Here is a 21,633-nt window from a genome sequence, read left to right as displayed (position 1 = left end):
TCTTGTTGTTCTGCTGAATTTACTACTTCCACAGCAGTTTCCTTTTCCTTTTTCACTTCATTTCTATTTTGTTTTCCAATTTTGGGGTCTGATAGGTCGGAATCGGTATCCTTAGCTTTTGCCATGTTTTTCATTTTCTTTCTTGATTCAACTTTCTTTGCAAGAGCTTTCAATATTTTCACTTGAAGTCTTATTATGAAGAATAAAGCGAGTAGAACTTCTACAAATCTGTAGGCATAAAAGAGAAACGGCAGCAAATCTCCATCATAATCATTTTTGACAGCGCATCTTGTGGCATTTATATTTTCTACTAGAACATATCTTCTACCATTAATAAGATAAATCGGAATATTTACAACAAACCCTATCAAGACAGCGCTCAAACACATAATCTTGGAAAGTTTTAATGTAATTTGGGACTTAAAGGGTGTGCATATTTTTCTGTACCTCTCTATACCTATAAAAAAAATTGTCAAAATGGAAGAATATGCGACAGAATTACCAAAATAAATAGCTATCTTACAGATCAATACACCGTCGTTAGCAACTTGACTGTAGACTGAAAACGTCCTGCTTAGTTCTCTCGCAACATGTGTAATACAGAGGAAAATATCGACTACAGCTAAAAATAAGACAAATACTCTGTAATTTGAAGACGAAGTAAAACGTTTACGAAAGATGTTTATAACCAACACATTGCCAATGATTCCTATTAGGTTGAGCAAATACGATATTGCTCCAAACGGGGCTCTTTCTTTCCTCCCCTCTATGTTGTGCTCCTGGAAAAGTTCATTGAATATTTTCCTTACCATGTTGAAGATGTTTAGTCTTTGGTCTAAAACCTAAAAAACAAAAAGAAATTCCAAGTGTGTTTAGTCCTTTATTCAAGAAAGTCTACGCTTCAAACTCCAAAAATAAAAGGTCTATTAAAAAATTAGATTTCTAAATATGCTGTGAAAAAATAAGTATTCCAAAAATTCGATTATTCAATTATTTCTTTTAAATTTAGCTTTAAATCAACTATTCACAAACTGTCCGGAAAATTTAAATACAATGCATCATTGAAATCCCCCCAAAGCGATTAATATCGATACTGAAACATACCACATGAATACACAATTAAATGCTTCTCGACAAGAAATGTTATTATATTAATATTCGCTAGAAAAACGAAGGCCCCAAACATCGTAAAATTTTCTCACACGCGAATAAAAAAGCTTTACGCTATCAGATTACGTTTATTGTGAGATACCATCTTATATTTGTAGTAAAAAAGTGACTCCCATCAAGCCACGAACTCCGTTTTCACTTAGATCCGACACTAATTTAGTGTTTCGGCGGTGTGATAACAGGCCAAGCAATAAATAGATATTCTATACTAATTATAATTAGTTATATAAGTCCGCCATCATCAGGAATCCACTTATATATATCAATATTGTATATTCATTTTATTTGTTTTATTATATACCGGTATGTTCTTTTTAAATAGAAGAACCGGTAAGGGAATTTCCCTCGGGGTTCGTGGCTTGATGGGAGTCACTTTTTTACTACAACTTGAGTGTATCACTCATGCACAACTGAACTGATTCGCTATACTAAAGTAACTCTATTGTCCGATTATTATATTTGAGTGTATCACTCTTAACTCTAACGAACTTATTCCCATGGGATTTAGTCATTTCTTTAAAGTATCATTCGCTGTTGATTACATACTGTGACAAATTATGTTCTGTGAATGATCAATGAATAAAATATTCATTTCCTTTGGAATTTTGCTATCTTATTGATATGCCTTTTGGTAAGGAAATTGTATTTTTAATTTTCTAATTGGTTAGTTCAAACATGATTACGACTGGATTATTCAATAATTACATACAGGATTTGTACGCATGCGGCATTTTTACCACGTCCGAAGGTTTGCTCACATTTTCACATACACAGCCAACAGAATGGCACGTCGTTTCGATGGAAACATCAAAAGAAGAAAACGATCTATTAGGGCAATGAAATACAAAGCCCGCAAAAATAGAAAGTTCTACTCCAATGTTCTTTATGCAAGAGAACATGTATTCAATCTGACCAAAAACAAGTTAACAGATAGTGAATACTTCTTGTTAGCAAAAGGGCTGAAATTCATCCCAACACCTTCGACAAAAGTCGCAAAAAACGACTTACTCAAAGATTTTGATGAACTTGCACGTAAAATGAGATGTAAGTTCAATTTCAAGACTAATAACGATGAGATTCATCCTTTCTACACAAAGAGTGGATATAAACCACCTAAGATGATTGGTGCATTTGAAACCTACATCGATAAGACCAAACTTGAACTTTCCTCTATTCAAATAAAAAATGCTCTGATAATTTATCTCAACTTGAGAGAAGAGCACTTAACCAGTTACGATATCGGCACGATATTGTAATTAAAAAGGCAGACAAAAACAACATATGTGTTGTTATGAACAAACACGATTATATTAAGGAGGGCGCCAATTGAACACTAAATATTACGAAATAATTGACGATTTTGATTTATCAGTGCTCCCAAGGAATATTCAAAATAAAATCAATGAACTTAAGGCAAATGGGTATCTATATAAAGTTACACATAGATTTTTAATGGATATTACGTATCCACGAATAGGTAGATTATACTTACTACCTAAACTTCACAAATTAGATCAGACGATGTTTGATGTTATCAAAGAACAGGGCCACTACAATCAAGAAATCATTTGCCCGGCACGACCTATTATCTTGCAATGCGGGTCGGCGACGGAACGAATCAGCCAATAATTTGATTACTTCCTAATACCAATAGTCAAAACACAATCCACTTACATCAGAGATAGCTCTGATTTTATAATAAAAATAGAAAAACTTAGACCTTAAGCAGAATGCATAATGGTCAGGTATGATGTAACATCCCTGTATACAAATATGCAATTCAACGAATTACTCACAGCTGTCAGTAAAGCATACTCTAAATTCAACAAGGGAGAATTTAAAATTCCTTCGCCACCTACAGAAGATCTTCTGTGGTTGTTACAAATAATATTAGAAAATAATGTCTTTGAATTTAATTCTAAGAAATATAAACAAATTATAGGCTGCGCAATGGGCTCAAAATGCAGTCCTGAAGTGTGCGATATCAGAATGTATGAAGTCACTTCGGAAATTCTAAACAAATTTCCATTTCAACATAATATATTGTTTATCACGGTCGATATCGAGATGATGGATTTATAATCTATCAAGGGGAAATGGATGAAATTCATCATTTTTTCCAAATAGCAAATTCACATCATCCTCTTTTAAAATTCACATATGAAATTTCTGACAAAGAAATGAACTTCCTTGACATCACCCTATTTAAGGGAGAAAGGTTTGAATTAGAAGGAATTCTTGATGTCAAAACTTTCATAAAACCTACTTATACTTTCCAGTATCTGGAACGCAATAGTGCACATACATGTAGCCCTTCTGTTTTCAAGGGAATCATTAAAGGCAAAATCATTCGTCATTTACGCAATACTAGCGATTTTAATATTTTTCACAATGCGATCGAGAAGTTCAAATTTTTTTCTGTTGAAAAGAGGATATAATGAAAATGAGATTAATAGTTCAATGAACAATGTTCTAGAAAATTACAAAAGAGACCATTTAAATCAAAAAAAGAAAGTTAACAGTAATTCTGATATACTATTGGTCATGGTTACAAAGTACAACCCAGCCATTTGCAATATCAAAAAGAAATTGCTGAAATACTGGCACACTCTATCAAGAGAGCCCGAACTCAAAGATATATTCAAAAACAAACCAATTATAGCATATAAAAACACAGGAGTTTAGGAGATCTCCTAACAAGTTCAAAACTTTTATAAAAGTTAGTAAAGCCTCACTTACTGGTCAATTACAATGTAATCAACCATATCATTTACTGACATATCTCGGTCAGAGACAGTTAACAAATTATCGCATTCTTGCATATTTATTTACACAAACAACTTTCATCTGTGTTTATTATTTGAACATTACGTGACCTTGGGAAATTCCCTTACCGGTTCTACTATTTAAAAAGAACATACCGGTATATAATAAAACGAATAAAATGAATATACAACATTGATATATATATAAGTGGATTCCTGATGATGGCGGACTTATATAACTAATTATAATTAGTATAGAATATCTATTTATTGCTTGGCCTGTTATCACACTGCCGAAACACTAAATTAGTGTCGGATCTAAGTGAAAACGGGGTTCGTGGCTTGATCGGAGTCACTTTTTTTACTACATTTTCAGTTTCAGTTTGAATGATCATGCCAAGGGCATTTGGTGGTTTAAAGAAATGGTATTCCGAGAGAAAATGAGACTTTACAAACAAAATCAACAAAGGAAAATACTACATATACACTGCACTCTATACAATGATATTTTATCTCCGTGTTATTATCGCCTCATTAGGAAGAGGGCGAATTTAAAACGGTGTGAATTCAAGAAAAGACAGCCTTATATTTTTAACACAATTGTGTCTGGGCGAATATAACACTAGGCAAAAATTTTAAAGTGTGAAAGGGAAAAACTATCATTTTCTACAGTTTATTCATTATATGAACATGCAAACGTTTTTGCAGTTTGTTTAAAATTTTAACATACAGAAAAAAAAACTGCGTAAAAATACATAGATATATTTTTGAAAGTTTGATAAATCGCAATGTTGCTGCATATGAATTCTAAAGCTAAAACCACGTTTCTATCGACTTCCTTTCCTTTCCTACTCAATGCCTTTTTAAATATTAGAATATGAATCTCATACTTGTACAGAAAAGTAGATTAGATATGTTGCTGGTCTTCATTTCACGTTTCTACATTTTCAAAAATCGTGAATAAAATTACTCTGTATTTAAAACTAGAAAATTTTGCATATTCCAAATATAAGGACATCTAAACGTTATCTCGATGTTCTCAAAGTTTTGTTGAGATACAGTTTTATTCTTTTACAGATATATTGAAGCAGACTTTGAGTTTAAATATCAACTCAGCTACGTTAAGGAAGGCCTGAGGTCGCATTTGTGAAGCACCGTATGGGAAGTTTCAATGTGACGTCATTAAAAATTTAACAAGCGACAAAAATCAATTTAACCACATGATGATGCGTAAATAGCAACTTGCATTCATTTATTTTATCAATTATTTATAAAAACGTGTAAAGTCACAACATGAAACAAAAATTATATTTAAAAAAAACTTCATAAAAATAAATATGGAATAAAGAATAAAATCAATGATAAAAGATAAGACCATAAACGTGGTATACATGAATAGATATCTGACCACAGAAATGCATACCTCACGAAAATTCTGGTCTCAAAATCCTCCCTTTTCCCCGTGATTCTCTCTTCTTATATATATATATATATATATAATGCGTACTATTAGATAGAGTCACGAAAGTTCTACGATCATCAATTATCTTATATATTCTTTGATATTTTATTTAGAAAACCCCATTTCTTCCTCTTCATAGGAATTTTATTTCCATCAGTAGCAGTAACACGTTCTAAGATAATATTATTTTCAAAGCTAAAAATTATGATTATCTAAATACACGGAAGGGAAACGTTACCTCCATATAAGATTTATTTATTTCACGAATCCTTTACCAACAAACAATTCTGAACATGCATTAATGTACTTTGTACAAATTCAGTCACGCTCATGGTTGAAATAAACCTTTATTAAAACCAGTCTCAAATTTTCTCCTACAATAACTATCGAAACTATACTGAAAAGAAAAAGAAACGCAAGGAAACATAACATGCAAAATATTTTTGACTTAGTGGCCAAAAATTACGAAAATTAGTCAGAGGTGTATCTTGGTAACTGTGCACTAAAATCGGTGTTCAAAATTACTCAACTGTGAAATTGATGACGTCACGTAAGAAAAGTTGTAAAAAGCCAAAAACACGTGTATTTTGATGATGTTAGGTTTGTTAACAGATTTTGTAGTAGTTCCTGATTCACTGGAGGTATACACATCGTTTTTCACTATTTACAGGCAATATGAATTTCTTGTTATCATGGTACGGCTGATGGATGTCCCATGCGGTCTAGTAATTGAATTGCCTATGTGAAGGAAAAGACAATAACATGTTGCTGTGCACTTTGTTATAAATTTTCCACCGTGGAACATTTTATCCCTTGTCAGAGAGGAACAGGAATGGTGTCCAACCTACCGTGACTGTGACGTTGGTGTGTAACAGCGTCATATGAAAATAAGGTTTTTCATCCTACCACCTGTGTAATCGCCACGGTATTACCAATGAAACCAATTCTAATACAGTAAGCAATCATAAGCATTACAATCACTCTAAAACTGATAGAAATCCATTGCTATATTTTAGTCCGTGAGCTCGTCAATCTTACGTCGGTGACACTCTCACTTGCGCACGTGTGCGTCGTAAGCCTAATTATTCAGCATGTTCACCCCCAGGAAATTGTTGTCATAGCTTTTCAGGACTTTCTCGTAAATATTCACATTGACCAAATCAACTGGCATTCGTAATTTTTTTTTTCAATTGAAAATCTGTGGGACAAGACTAACTGGACGCTAGGGGTTGAAAGCGTCGGTAAGCCCAGCTAATTTCGACCAACAAGGGTCTGTCCCTGTCGGAAGGGTTGAATAAATATCCATGAGAAATATGAATACTTTAACTTCATGCACAGGGAAATCAAAGTTGTGATAGACGTGCGAGGGAGATATTGAGAATTTTTATTTTCATTTAGGGGGATACCGTCATATGAATTTCAATAACATGAATAATCATTCAAAATCAAATGAGATTCTGGTAACTTGTCCATCAAAAATGAGTTTAATTGATAGATAACAAAACTGGAAAATACTTTCGAAAAATAGCATAAATTCACTTCAAAAGTTTACCTTGAGTTTCTTTTTTCTTTCAGTATATTTCAAATTCCATATTACGGTGGAAAATATATGTGAAATATAAAGATAGCGAACAATAATAACAATACACCTTGAAAGCAGAGCAATCACGGACCTCTGAAAACTTCCAAGATGGGATAGTAGCCATGGAGGAGTAAACATCTCCTGTAAACCGGTCATATCTGGTATGAACCATTTGTCGTGATTGGGTAAAAGGAAATAATAGCCGAACAATCTGTTATAAAAAAAAAGTCAGTTAACATTAGACCTAAGGACTGGTTTTATTTGCATAAAAGAACATTGTATCGACAATGGAATTTGCCCCCCCCCCCAAAAAAAAAAGACTTCAAATGAGACTATTGATACCCTTGCAACATCACCTGATTTGTCAGTAGCCTGCTTTTGTTTAGAAATTGAACATAAGCAGAAAATGCACGTACGTATTGAATCAACTGGGAAATAAATTTAGGTGATAGTGGGTATATTTTGCTACATAAGTATGAAAGTTGACGATTGAAAATTTGAAGTCGTTACATGTATTATAAAGTTTGGTCGTTAGCTTGCTATTAGTGTATGAAATATATGGAGATAACGTCCATTAAACAATACAAATTTTGGAGCAGAGCAATCAAGGATCTCTTAACATCAGAGGTGAGATCAGGTGCCATAAAGGAGTGAGCATCCCCGGTCACACCCGCCGTGTTCTCCTTGTCATCATCGGGAAATAACGGAAAACAATTCAGTGTGTAAATAATGGTTTAACAATTAGTATGAAAAACTTCAGTCAACATTTGACTCAATGATAAATTGTATTTGCTGACAAGGTCATTGTATCGACCATAGAACTTACGAAATGATGACTTTAAACGAGACAGCTGATATTCTTGCTTCATCAACTTGTTTGTCAATAATTTACCTAGTTTTAGAAATTGTACATACGTAGAGCATGCTCTTGCGTATCGAATCAACTGATTTTTCAGATAAAGCAGATGCGTAAGACTGCGGACAATTCTTTTTTTGAATATAAATGTTATTGTACAATTTTTAATTTCTGATCTAGTGTTGTTGATTAAAATTGAATAAGAGCGCATAAATATCCAAAATGTTTCTGAATTCAAAATACAAAAGTCGCCTGCGTAGCGCAGTGGTTAGAGCATTTGCTCTAGAGTCATGGAGTAAGGAGTCAGTCCTTATATTTTACAGAGCTTCTTTTACTTTTTCAATCATTCCAAATGTAGAAGTTTACAAACAAACAAAGATGAAGTAATTATTCATCATTACAGAAAAAAATGATGAAATAAAACTAAAATGTCTATATAATGTTAAAGTTAATTTGAAGAGGGCTGATTTTACAATAGAAAAATATTGATTTGTCCTGCCAAACTCTAGGTAAAAAAAATGTACTTATATATATATATATATATATATATATATATATATATATATATATATATATATATATATATATATATGACCTTAAATGCATAGGATGATAAGACAATCTAAATCACAAAAGTAGGTCATACCGATTTTATTTAACATCTATGTCGTATTGAATTAGTAGTGGATATAATAAATTCATTGCTATAAGTCATGGCGGAAAGGAAAAACTTTCGTCCGAAAGTTGCTGTCTTCGGTCTTGGACGAATAGGAAATATTCATTTACGACATATAGTGCAAAGTTCTGCATTTGAAGTTGCATACTTGATTGACATTCCATCGATGCTTGAGAAAATTCGGACCTTGATTGACAACTATTGTTTAAAGGACACCGTCGTCTGTTCCCCTGAAGAAACCGATGAAATTCTTAGTGAACCTACGTGAGTATTTTATTAAGGTGACAAAACTCGAAAAAAAATATCATTTTAATAAAACAATAGTAATAATAGGTACTTGATAATTTATGAAAAAAAAATAAGAGGAACTATTTATGCTCTGTTTTTATTCTATAAAATAGCTGTCAAATTCGTGTTTAAAACACCTATAGGTGACCCTATTCAACGACATTATTTTTATGCACCCGTAATCGAGGATTCGGGGTCATATCGTTTTTGCACTGTCCGTCTATCAGTGTGTGTGTCTGTCTGTCTGTCCGCAAAAACTTTAACCTTGCTCATAACTATCGATTGGCTAGAGCTATGGCTTTTATATTTCATATGAGTATTCCTTGTGACAAGACCTTTCTTTGGGTACCATCAAATTTGACCTTTTGACCTCGGAGTTTGACCAACTTTTGCTATATTTCATCAGACTTTAACCTTGGCCATAACTTTTAAAGAGTTGGTGCTATGGCTTTCAAACTACACACGTGCATTCCACGTAGAAAGACCTTCCTTCGGATACCAACAACTTTGACCGTTTGACCTTGACCTTGGAGTATGACCTACTTTTTTTTTTTAAAAATTTAACCCTAGCCGTAACTTTTGAGCAGTTGGAGCTAGGATTTTCATACTTCACATGTATATTTCTTGTGACAAGACCTTCTTATGGATACCAACAACTTTGACCCTTGACCTTGGCCTTGGAGTTTGACCTACTTTTTAAGAACTTTAACCTTGGCTATAGCTTCTGAACAGTTGGTGCTAGGGCTTTCATACTTCACATATATATTCCTTGTGGCAAGACCTTCTTATGGATACCAAGAACTTTGACCCTTGACCTTGGAGTTTGACCTACTTTTGAAAAACTTTAGCCCAGGGCTCTAATTGGCGACTAATTTAGTCGCCATGGCCCCTAAACTTTTTGATTGGCGCCTAAAATTCTTCCATAAGTCTCCAAACTGGCGACCATTTTATGGAATTCCGGAAATTTTCACATTTTTAACAATTTTTCTGAAAAAGCGAAAAGAAATTTAAAAGAAATGGAAATTATATTTTTGCAATGGCCATGTCGTATTTTCTTAGGCACGTCATGGGTCCCTATATTCTATAGGGACCTATAGGGACCCTATATATTCTATTAACTTTTAAAGTTGGCGCCTTAGAGAAATTGCCTGGCGACTGAAAAATTTGCATTGGCGACTAAATTTTTTTGATAAGGCGCCAGCTGGCGCCTAAATTTTAGAGGCCACTTAGAGGCCTGCTTTAACCTTTGCCATAACTTTTGAACACCTGTTAGGGCTTTTATTCTCCACATTTGTTTTCCTTGTGACAAGACCTTCCTTTGGATACCAACAATTTGGGCCCATTGACCTTAAACTTGGAGTTTGGCCTACTTTAAAAAAAAAACTTAAACCTTAGCCATGATATTTGTACGTTTGGTTCTGGGGCTTTCATATTTCACGTACATGTATATCACTTAGGACAAGACCTTCCATTGGGTACCATTTGACCTTAACCTTGATGTGTTACTTACTTTTGAAAAAAAAAAAAATCTTCGCCATAACTGTTCAACGGTTGGTGCTAGGGCTTTCATATTTCACATGTATATTCCTTGAGACAAGACATTTCTTTGGGTATCAACATTTTGGATCTTTTGACCTGGAGTTTGACTTGCATTTGAGAAATTTAGCCATAAGCTGCCATACGGGGGCATCAGTGTTTTACAAACACGTCTTGTTTCTATTATGATTAATTCAGGAAAAATATATCAAAAATATAAGATGACCATGACAGATGATTATAAATAATTTGCAAGATGGTTTGTTTTTTTTAAGGTCAAATATATCAAAAGAAGTATACTGAGGAATAAAAACCAATGTTATTCTATTGTAGGCTGGACGCAGTTGTAATATGCACTACTGTTCACGGAAGAGGAGGCCTTATCATCAAATCATTAAATTCTGGTAAATAATACAAGATTAAAAAAAAAAAATAAGGTGATTATGGCAATTTTTGAAAAAAAAACGTTTGTTTCATTAAGCTCAAAATCATTTTAAGAGTGAATATCATTTATGTGGAAGTGTAAATTTTGAAGCATCGGAATTTTTCAATCATCAACATTGTAATACGAGGGTCGTTCAATAAACAATGCAAAATGCAATCTAAAATTAAGAAAAGTACAAGGTATCCTCAAAAGACACTGAATAATGGCATTCTCCATGACAAATCTAAATTAGTAATTTCTTCCATTGATTGTTTCTTGGGTTCTTGGAATAAGAAAATTTCAAAATGACTGAGATGAAGCGAATACAGAGGATGGCTATAAGCTCTGTAAACGTTCCTTTCGTCAAATTTCCCTTTACATTCTATGCTTATTTGCAGCAGCGTTGTCAGACACAAACATAAACTCGGGGACCCGTATTCGAACTTCCCTCAAAGAAAAGCTACTGAATTTTCCTCAATTCAATTTTAACATAAAAACTTCCATTGATGGTAGTTCCTTTGGGCGGAGGATGGTGAAATATCAGACATCTTTACTAAAAAAATATATAACATCTTTGGAGCTCTGTTCTTTTTGCAATAATAAGATGACAGCTTTCTCTCTGATTCCACTTTTTATCATTGTTCTTCCTTTTATGCAATAAAAAGTGCACCCATGTTTTAACAACCATCACCCAAATTTAAAATGCCTTTTTTGTAATAATGTCTAGTTTTTATTAGACCATTGACACATAAAAAGAGGGTTTTCTTTTAGGCATCTGTAAGGACATATTCCATCTATCTTACATAAAAATAGTTTATATTCATATTTCCCCTGTCAGAACTCTACAAACTGTGATGATGAAATGTCTAGTGTCTTACCAACTTCTCTCAAGATAAATCTGCCACTTACAAATATCAGGTTGCTCACAGCATCGACAATCTTTAGTGTCCCAACAAATTTTGATCGACCAGTCCAACTCCGATCTTGTAACATTCCTTTTTTTATTTCTTAAATCTATCTAAACACTGTACAGTGTGAAAGGTTTATCTTTTCTGTCTGTCACGTAGCTCAGTCGGTAGAGCGCTCGCTCCGTGATAGGAAGGTCGTGTGTTCGAATCAAGACCGCACTTTACCTAAGTCGATAGAAAATAAGTAGCAAATGTTTCTTCACCAAGCACTCGGCATTTTTGGAGTGAAAGCTGCGGGTCTTTCGGATTGGACCTTTAAAAAACCTAGGCTCCGTGTCACGGTAGGCGATGTAACGATAAAGAGCCCTCACTGCTCAATGGCCCTAAGTGCCGAGTAATGTGTAAATTTGAAGCCCTTTAACAGTATATGATGACGTCTCTTTATGAATGAAAAATTCTCGAACGGGACATAAAAGAACACATCAAACAATCCAGATAACAAAATCATGTCTTTAATACTGTTTGGTCAACATTTTTTTTTTTTTTTTTTTTTTTTGGTAATGAAAGTTTTTACATCTTCTTAGTAGAGACAATTTTTAAACAGTTTTCAGCTCAGCGTAGAGATCATGCTTACTTCAAAAGTGAGCTTTCTTTGCGAAGTCTGTAGAAAAAACATGAGATTTTCCAGTGATTATGAATTCTTAAATAGTACCCATAGATCGTGAAAAAGATAAAATTAAATGCTTCTACATTCAGTGTTACACATCTTAGGTTTCATTACCAATTGAACGACCCTCGTTAAGTTTTACAGGGAAATCAGTAAATAAGTGGTTGAGTTTTAAACGCCTATGATTTTTATCTTTTAAAAATGTCTCAAAGATTTTTCTTTTTAATTTATTGCATCTTTCATTTTCTTGTTAAAGCTTTAATTACTATCTTGTACATTTATTTTACTATAATCTTATTGTTAAGCGCCTTGGAGTAATTTTTATTATATAGGGCGCTCTACAAATGTTTATTTATTATTATAAAAAAAAACAACAGATATGAAATAAAGCCAATCAATCAAGAAGTACAAAATCAGAAATTAGCCGTTTTATTGAATGTCCTTTCAGGGAAGCATGTTTTTGCCGAGAAGCCTCTTGCTTTAACGGAGGAGGAAGTAGCTAATTGTTACAGAGCAGCCAAGACAAATAACAAGACCTTGCAATGCGGATTTGATAAGTAGCGTGAAATTAATTATTGAACCATATTTTATAAGATTCATAGTATAACAAAGACTTAGTTCTCCACAAAAGTCAAATAATTTCGCTTATATAAGAAGAAATTGAAATAAATTAATAATTCATTGATATTTATTGTAGAAGGTTCGATGTTAGCATACAGAAATTATACGAAAAAATTCGTTGTGGTGACTTAGGCACTCTAAGAACGATTAAGCTGTCGGCTAGAGAACTACCGTCTACATGTACAAAGGAATACATTTTATCCTCAGGTGGTGCCTTCATTAAATCTCCAATACTGATTCGTAAATCGTGATATACATTAAGCTCCAAATAATTTCCAATTTCTCCTATTCGTATAAAATGCTCATTGTTATGTTCATCTTGAAGTTGAAGTGATGCCATTTTCCTGCTCTGACACCATTACTAAGCTCAAAGAGTATTGTCAAAAGACAGTCATGAGTTGCATTGTAGTCAAATAATATCTACGAATTCATGTCTAATCGAACGTAACTTTAACATATTTAAAATAATTCTATTTACAGGTGGATTTCTAACCGACAGCGCAATTCACGAGTTCGATCTTTTAGTGTGGTTGGCAGGAGAGCGACCGCAATCAGTGTTTTCCTTCGGTCATGCGCACAATCCGATGATTAAAGAATGTGGTGATTTTGATAGTGTAAACGTAGTACTGAAGTTTCCAAGCGGATTATTGGCATTTATCGAAAACTTCAGAGGAGTTTCCTATGGTTATGATCAGAGATATGAGGTATAAAATGTGTTTATTGCCAAGTTCGCCTTATTAAAGAAATGAATGTAAAAATACCTCAAATTGGGTGGATCTATACCAAAACAACTGAGATATATAAGCGATAAAAAAATCTAATTGTTTCAGCTTAAGTAATGTTTCCTATTAAATAAGGTTTTAGGTACCAAGGGATGTGCTGTCATCGAAAATCCAAAAGAATCACAGTTGTGCTTATGGGACGAGAAAGGAATGCATTCTGATCTGATGTGGCAGCAAGCTCTTACGCGGTTCACAGATGCCTACAGAAAAGAAATTGAGCACTTTGCAGCGGTTATCAAAGGTCAGAAAACACCTCTATAAGAAAACGTTTTGTTTTAATTTTGGGAAAACCATTAAATTTCTTAAATGTGCTTTTTTACAAATATGATTTCAAAAAAATGAATATATTTCAATGATATGCATCGACTTTTTAATAAATACCCGAAAATTATTATTTTTGTTCATTGTACAAATTACTTTCTTTTACATTCTAATTTTTTTTTATTTTCAGGAGAAATTGACTGTATTGTTAAAGGAGAGGAAGTCACGTATGTCAGTAGATTATGCGCATCTGCCACGGAGTCTCTACAGCAAGGAAAAGTGATAAACCTTACATAGAAAACGATGATTAACAGTATCTAACTTTAAGATTTATAAAAATTTCTACTATAACGGTGTCTCTCTCTTTTTCTTTTTACCATATTTGGCTATTTGAGGATCGATAACAGAAACTTCCCCCCCCCCCCCAGATATCAGCAATTTATTAAGAAAGAATTAATAATAGTAATATACATAAACTGAAAAATGTTCACCGGTCAGGAGTAAGTTTGGATATTTTGAAAGATTTTGTAGTAATGTCATAAATGTGTGCACAGTTGTGTTACTATATGGATTTATATAGAAATAGTCGCAAATTCGCATATTTGAACATTTAAGGAAATGTACTTTTCCTTTTTTGTCTTAGGAATTTTTTCCTGTCACTGCTATTGAAAATCAGTCAAAACATTAAACATGTATATAAATCCATGCATAGAATCTTTTGTGCTATTTATCCTTTAGTACTAGTATTCTTTGTAAAGGGGAAACACAACCTCTGCAAAGGTAGAAATCCTAAAAACATATGTATTCTAACATTGAGTGATGATATAACTGAAAGTATATGTTACAACCTACAGGAGGAAAGAATCATTGAAGACCCTGTTCATTTAAAATGCCATAAACGATGTATATAATCCATTGATTACGCAAGTAGCAATATATGTCATGATTGAGATTCTGATCTACTATGTCTTTTTTAACGTGTGTTGTAAATAAGAACGCATCAAGGAGTAAAAGATCAGATCAACGAATAATATTTTTTTCTTGTATCCATCCCCCCCCCCCCCCCTCAATGTAGGTTCTTGGATTTCTATTTGTAAATATTGGAAATAGTTGGCCATATAAATTCAACAGATTGCAAGTGCATTTTTACAACTAAAAAGTCTCGATATTTACCAATAACATTTCTATGTTCTTTATGAAAGACTATGTATTTCCTATATAATAAATGGAGGATATTTAACTTTCGCCATTGGATAGGGAATTTATTTCACTAAAGGAATGAGTGCAAATCATTTTCCTTTGCATTTCAAAATTTGAACTTTCAAGTGGAACAGTTTTTCCCTTCATTTGAAAATGCAATAAATCATTCTTAAAATATTCAAAAAAGAAAGAAAGAAAGAAAAACACACCATTTCAATTTAAGAATTGATCAAGCTCTTTAGCTGTAAGATACGTTTATAAGATTATAAACCATGAAATTTTTTTCACCCAAAAATAATTCTTCTACTTGAGCTTTTAATAAGTTGTCCTGTTTGTAGGTTTGTACGAAAAAAAAAATCCGTGTAAGTGATTATATTTCATACATGATTTTCTTCGTACATTTTTGGTCTATACGATTTTTTTTATGCTTATAATTAGAATGTTCTGGTCTATCCGCATTCCCATACCTTGGTACGTGATATCAAACGAACCAATGAGAAAGCTTTTTACAAGTTATGAAAAATTATATATATATATATATATAATTATATATATATATATATATATATATATATATATATATATATATATATATATATATATATATATATATATATATATATATATATATATATATATATATATATATATATATATATACATGTATGTATATATATATATATATATATATATATATATATATATATATATATATATATATATATATATAAAGATCTACCCTATGTAATGACGATGTCACATACAATGTAACTTTCATCTTTTGAAGCTCTTTGGTTTTGGGAAGAATATTTTTGAAAAAAAAAAGCATAAACCTCCCTTATTATTAATAATTTCCACTTGAAAGATGGCGTTGTCCTTCCTTTGGGAAAAAAAATCGCCATTATCCAGGGATGTTTTTTCGCATATTTACTCGAAATTGTCTCAGTGGTTCGTGAGAAAATATCGAAAATGTTACAGAGAACTATTCAGACGGACGCCGGACAAATGTGATCAGAAAAACTCACTTGAACTTTCAGCTGCGGTAAGCTAAGAAAAAAAGACAGATAAATTTTACCAAAGCATAGATGTTAGGTTATCTTTTTATTTGAATTGGTCAGTATCAATCAGGGTGTGTGTTTTTTTTTCACAAATCGAATGTCCTGTAGGAACAGTGATGTTACAGCACACATCCATTGTGAATAGATATGTCAGACGTCAGACATGTTTGCAAAATTATAATTCATGTTCATATTTCACATCATAATCTAGAGCATCCAACTTAAGTTCGACTTAATCTGTCATCAAATGTAAATTATTAAACGATAACAAAGAGTAATATTTCATTTATTAAGTGCATAACATATGTAATGTTTCATTTAAAAAGATAGGAAATAGCTATACACTACAATTACATCAATTAATAATTAGTACAGTGATTATGATTTTTTTTCTTTCCGTCTGGTAAATCAAAGGTTTATCTGCTGTTTAAATGATGAAAATGAAGAGGGACACGTACATTTTCTCTATAAAGTGCATCCTTTAGCCGCATCAATGTCTAAAATTTAATTAAATGAAACCAAAGCTTAGCAGCAGTTACATATGTGCTATATAAACACAACAAAAACACGTATATACAGTTAAGAAATGAATTCAATAGTTAGCCAAGGCATACTGATTAATTTGGCTTGGGGCAGTTTACTGCAAATTTATTCCTTATAAACTCTTTTTCGTTTTTAAGTGTACTAAAAAAGAAATTACCTTCGAAAATTAATTCAACTTGTACAAATTTTATTTTTTATTTTTTATTTTTTTTTTTTATTATTTTTTTTTTATTTTATTTTATTTTTTTAATTTTTTTTTATTTATTTTTTTATTTATTTTATTTATTTGTTTATTTATTTATTTTTATTTATTTATTTATTTTTTTTTTTGAACACACAAATAAATTTACTATCCAATCAAATTGCATGTTATTACCCGAATAAGATATGTATAAATGTAATTTTTATTCTTTTTTCCATGTTTATTGCGTGTGCTTAAAAACTACTTGCTTCTAGTATATTAAATCGAAATCAAGGACGAAAATAAGTGCTGCGTAATTTTTTTTTTTTTTTTTTTTTTTTTGTGGTTTGTTTTTGTTTGTTTTTTATTTGTTTGTTTTCAAGTTTTCACTAATAATAGTTTTTATTATAATGAGGCATTATTTTTAAAGCGTTAACATGTGTAGCTACTATGACTACTAATATAAAAAATTCTAGGAATGGTCGAGCTTTGTTGATATTTACGTAATTTAACATTATTTCAATGAGCATTACATCTGTGTTGTGAGTTTATAAAAAAAAAAAAAACGGCAAAATTTTTACACAATTCCCGGGCATGAGGAAGTTGCTCCTAGCACTTTTCATGTTAAGGATTTTGTGTCAAAGAAAACAAAATTGATTCAATAGCTAAAAGATACCCTTATATCGTTGAATTTTTGCAATCTTTGTAGCATTGCACATATTTTCTAATTTGAAAGGATTTTTATCATGTCTCAATTTTTTTTTCATATGACAAAGTTTACATGTTATTAAAATAATATATTTAAAAATCTTTGCTAGAAAATTAATATTGTTGATGTTACAGCGATTCAAAGTTTGAATTTCTCAATATGCATATTTTGATCGCGATTCTACGCGCCATTGCTCTGACTCTCATGGTGTCAATCCTGGTCAAGCTAAGTACTTGTTGCGTATACAAAACGGCTCATTTGTTGTGTCTATTAAACCTGTTAGCAAATAAATAAGTGATAATTGGATAATTGACAGTAGTAAGGTATATTTGTGGCTTTAGGATGCACAAATATGGACAAGAAAGGTTTTAGGAAGACTTTTTTCATATTTCCTGGACTTGGTCGAGAAATGAAAGGAGGCCCTTTCTTCTGCAAACGCGAGGGCTTTGTCTTCATTCAGAACGATCGTTTATGCCTGATCACGATTTTTTTCTGTACTATATAATGTTTTAAGGACATAGCTTTTTAAAACGGGAAAAAGCCCAACAAGTATTTTTAAAGTAGCACAGAATTTAGTACATGCTAGTAGGAATGTTGTGAACTTCTTAATGGCGTACGGCAATGCAAAATATGATAAAACACGATAGACCTGATAAACGATCTTCACGATAGGATAAACGCAAGACCTGATAGGACTGTTTCAAAATGCGAAACTTTTTTTTTTTTTTTTTTTTTTTTTTTTTTTTTCGACAAGACGCCATTGAACACTGTTGAAGAAGTGGCATTTCTAGTGCATGATATTCACTGGAACAGATAGAAGATATACAGGGTTTGTTTATACAGTACCCGCATCGTTATTCTTTACAGGATACACGATACAATAGGATACACGCACGATACGATAGGATAAACGCACGATAGGACAGGATACACGCATGATAGGATAAACGCAAAACACGATAAATGCAAAATATGATAAAACACGATAGACCTGATGAACGACCTTCACGATAGGATAAACGCAAAACCTGATAGGATTGTTTCAAAATGCGAAACGTTTTTTTTGTTTTTGTTTTTGTTTTGTCTTTGTTTTTTTTTTTGACAAGACGAAAAGTTTCCTTTCTGATATACTGTAGAATAATTTTAATTACTTACAAAGCCGCAAATCGAAATGATAAAACATTTTAAATTTATCATGATAAAACATTTGAAGTAATTATGCTTTATAAAAGATTCATTTTTTTGTCAATAAAATTGATCGTCATCAAATTCAAACTGTAATTATTTTAAGATTAATTCCACTCTATTATGGAAATAAGGCGATTTATTGTGTAATTATACAAATGTCGAAATTCCTTCGAATCGTTAAATTTGAATTTTGAGTTTTACACCCAAGTGCAATAAATTCACGAAACGCTATAAATATATTCATTATTTTAACAAATAAAACCTTATTGAATTCACAACAAACATTGATTATTTTTACGGAAAAACATGTAAAAAAAAACCACATGAAATATTTGGATTCAATTTTTTTTGCTAGAAGTCTGTGAAGTATCCAAAATCGCCTTTAATAGTTTGTATTTAATAATTCAAATCTTACAAAAAAATAATAGTCATAATTTGGGGGGTGGGGATGAAAAATTATTGTAACAGTTATAATTATTTTAAGGTTAATGCTTCCTCCTCAAAGTTTTTACGAATTTAATTTATATTTTATATAAATTAATTATTTTTTTTTAGGTTTTAAAATTGCTAGTTGCATTGAGACAGACCGTGCACTGGACTGTGATTAATTAATCTATCCTATATATAAATATATATGTCACACATATCCCGTGCACATAGAAATTATTTACATATTCCAAGTACATGTACATACATTGTATATGTACATGTATATATGAGGAAGGAGACCGGCGAAAGAAATCGAATTTAATAAAATTAATAAACGTTACTAGATCTGTCATCATCTATTATCCGAAAAAAAAAAATATCGCATTTCCATTCTTTTGTATTTATTTTGGTATTTTTAATGTTATAGGCTTGTAAGATTAAGCTAGAAGGGAGCATGCAGTCGTATAAATAAAAAAAAATGTTACAGTGTACTAGCATGTGTAGTATACAGTAGTAATATAACGCTTATATAATATTGCCCATCGAGAATAATAATGGCTTTAGCCATTTTTGTTTGCTTTTCAAAACATTTCTTTTTAGACTCCCCCTCCCACCGGCAGCCCCCGAAGAAATGATATTGCTTTCTTAGCGTGCTTGTGTTATAAGCATTTACAATAATAGAATTTGTATCTACTATAGATACGTGTAAACTAAGCTTACAATGTATATGAATATATTTATTGGGTACTTAAACTTTGTATTAAATAAATAACATTGAATGGTTACATACACTCATTTACAACATATTAGAACACACACAAAAAATAAATAAGAAATTAATTTCCATAATTTGACAAGGGGATTTTCGGATTGAATAATTGTCAATTATTGCTATTAGACTTTGTAATAATTGTAACAAAACTTATCTTATATAGGACGACATCGACAAAATTAGACAAAACTTCGTAAATTATGAAAGTCTTAACCCCATTTGAAGCACAGTCAGCGGGGAAGGGGGGATCACCCACCCCCCCAAACAAAAAAAGATCCGATTCAAAAAGACAAAAAAAAAATTATTAATAAAATAAATAAAAATATATATTGACTTCTTCAATATAGTCACGTATTATATGCAATCGATAAACACGAATAAAATTAAATGCAAGGTAATTACCAGTCTTGTGTATCACCGCAGAACCGGGCGATTTTTTTTTTTCATGTATCTTTGAGACGCCTTTACATGTAACAACGACAGACAACACAGAAAACTTTAAGATCCAGAAGTACCACAAGCGCAGTTTTTTTTTTTATTTGATAACACCAATCATGTTTTTGACTGTAAACCTATAAAAATTACATAAAAATATACAAATGAACTAAATCAACGGAGTTTGGAGGACAACCCTCGCCTATATTTTATTTGATTCAATTATTCAATTTTTAATCTGTAACGGAAGTGTACATTTACCAATTTTCTTAGCAAAAAATCTTTAATTGTTAATTAAGTGTTGTTCATACAAATTATGAACAATATCCAGAAAACAGGTAGATGCATTTCATGCAAACCCAGTAGGGTTCAAGGTAAATACTTGACACCAGGTGAGAGCTGGAGTTCAGGTATGTCTACATTGAATACACACGGGCCGGTCATGTAGGGGAAAGGGGGGGGGGGGTTCTTGACTTGACAAGAAGACAGTGTACTTATTAGGCAGGTAGGTGTCAGTTCTCTTGTCACGGGAGCGCTTCCACCTGACACTAAGTTACGGTATATATTATTTCATTTCCGCGTCGAAGTAGGTAAGATGTATAACAAAAATTTGTGTGGTTTTGTTTATTTATTTATTTTTTTATATCTTCTTAAATCAGTAGTTAAATATGAATGGCAAACATCTATATTATAATATATACTTATCAGATGATGAATTGAATGGAGCATGTTCATTTATAAGAAATTGTCTTTAATCTTGTAGATACATCAGAGAAACGAATGAATAAAAAATAATAATAATACAAAGGAACAACAAAACTTGCGCGCATAGACAAAATTTATGTTTTTATTATTGATAAAAAGGATAGACTTAATAAAGATACTGATATTTTTTCTTCTTAATTTATTTTTTGCACACATACCTAATGTTTTATGTTTCTATAATTATCAAAACAAAGTTAAAAAAGATCTTACTTTTTTTACTCTTACTACGGAAGCCCGTTGAGGCCAGTTTAGAGAAAGAAATATTTTTTATTGCGTTTAAACGCAAAACATTGCGTTTAATCGCAATAATCATTGCGTTTAAACGCAAAGATCGCGTTTAATCGCAATCTTTTGC

General features: G+C 31.9%; 1 protein-coding gene across 1 annotated transcript; it reads left to right on the top strand.

The window, feature by feature from the left end:
• Positions 1 to 1,952: 1,952 nt before the first annotated feature.
• LOC133193891 (myo-inositol 2-dehydrogenase-like) lies at positions 1,953 to 14,295 on the top strand. The gene is made up of 6 exons (XM_061329807.1): positions 1,953 to 2,214; positions 12,783 to 12,891; positions 13,032 to 13,162; positions 13,436 to 13,659; positions 13,813 to 13,978; positions 14,189 to 14,295. The coding sequence occupies exons 1-6, from the start codon at positions 1,953 to 1,955 to the stop codon at positions 14,293 to 14,295; spliced, it is 999 nt and encodes a 332-aa protein (XP_061185791.1).
• The last annotated feature ends 7,338 nt before the right edge of the window (positions 14,296 to 21,633 follow it).

The sequence above is a fragment of the Saccostrea echinata genome, unplaced genomic scaffold (genome assembly GCF_033153115.1).
Source record: "Saccostrea echinata isolate AGI-Se365-2 ecotype Australia unplaced genomic scaffold, CSIRO_AGI_Sech_v1 ptg000028l, whole genome shotgun sequence".
Classification (NCBI taxonomy): domain Eukaryota; kingdom Metazoa; phylum Mollusca; class Bivalvia; order Ostreida; family Ostreidae; genus Saccostrea; species Saccostrea echinata.
This window is presented reverse-complemented; position numbering and strand designations above follow the sequence as displayed.

Coding starts and splice junctions, on each gene's coding strand:
- LOC133193891 (XM_061329807.1), top strand. CDS start 1,953: ATGGCACGTCGTTTCGATGGAAACATCAAAAGAAGAAAACGATCTATT. Junction 2,215..12,782: donor ACTTGCACGTAAAATGAGAT/GTAAGTTCAATT, acceptor ATGTCCTTTCAG/GGAAGCATGTTTTTGCCGAG. Junction 13,660..13,812: donor GTTATGATCAGAGATATGAG/GTATAAAATGTG, acceptor CTATTAAATAAG/GTTTTAGGTACCAAGGGATG.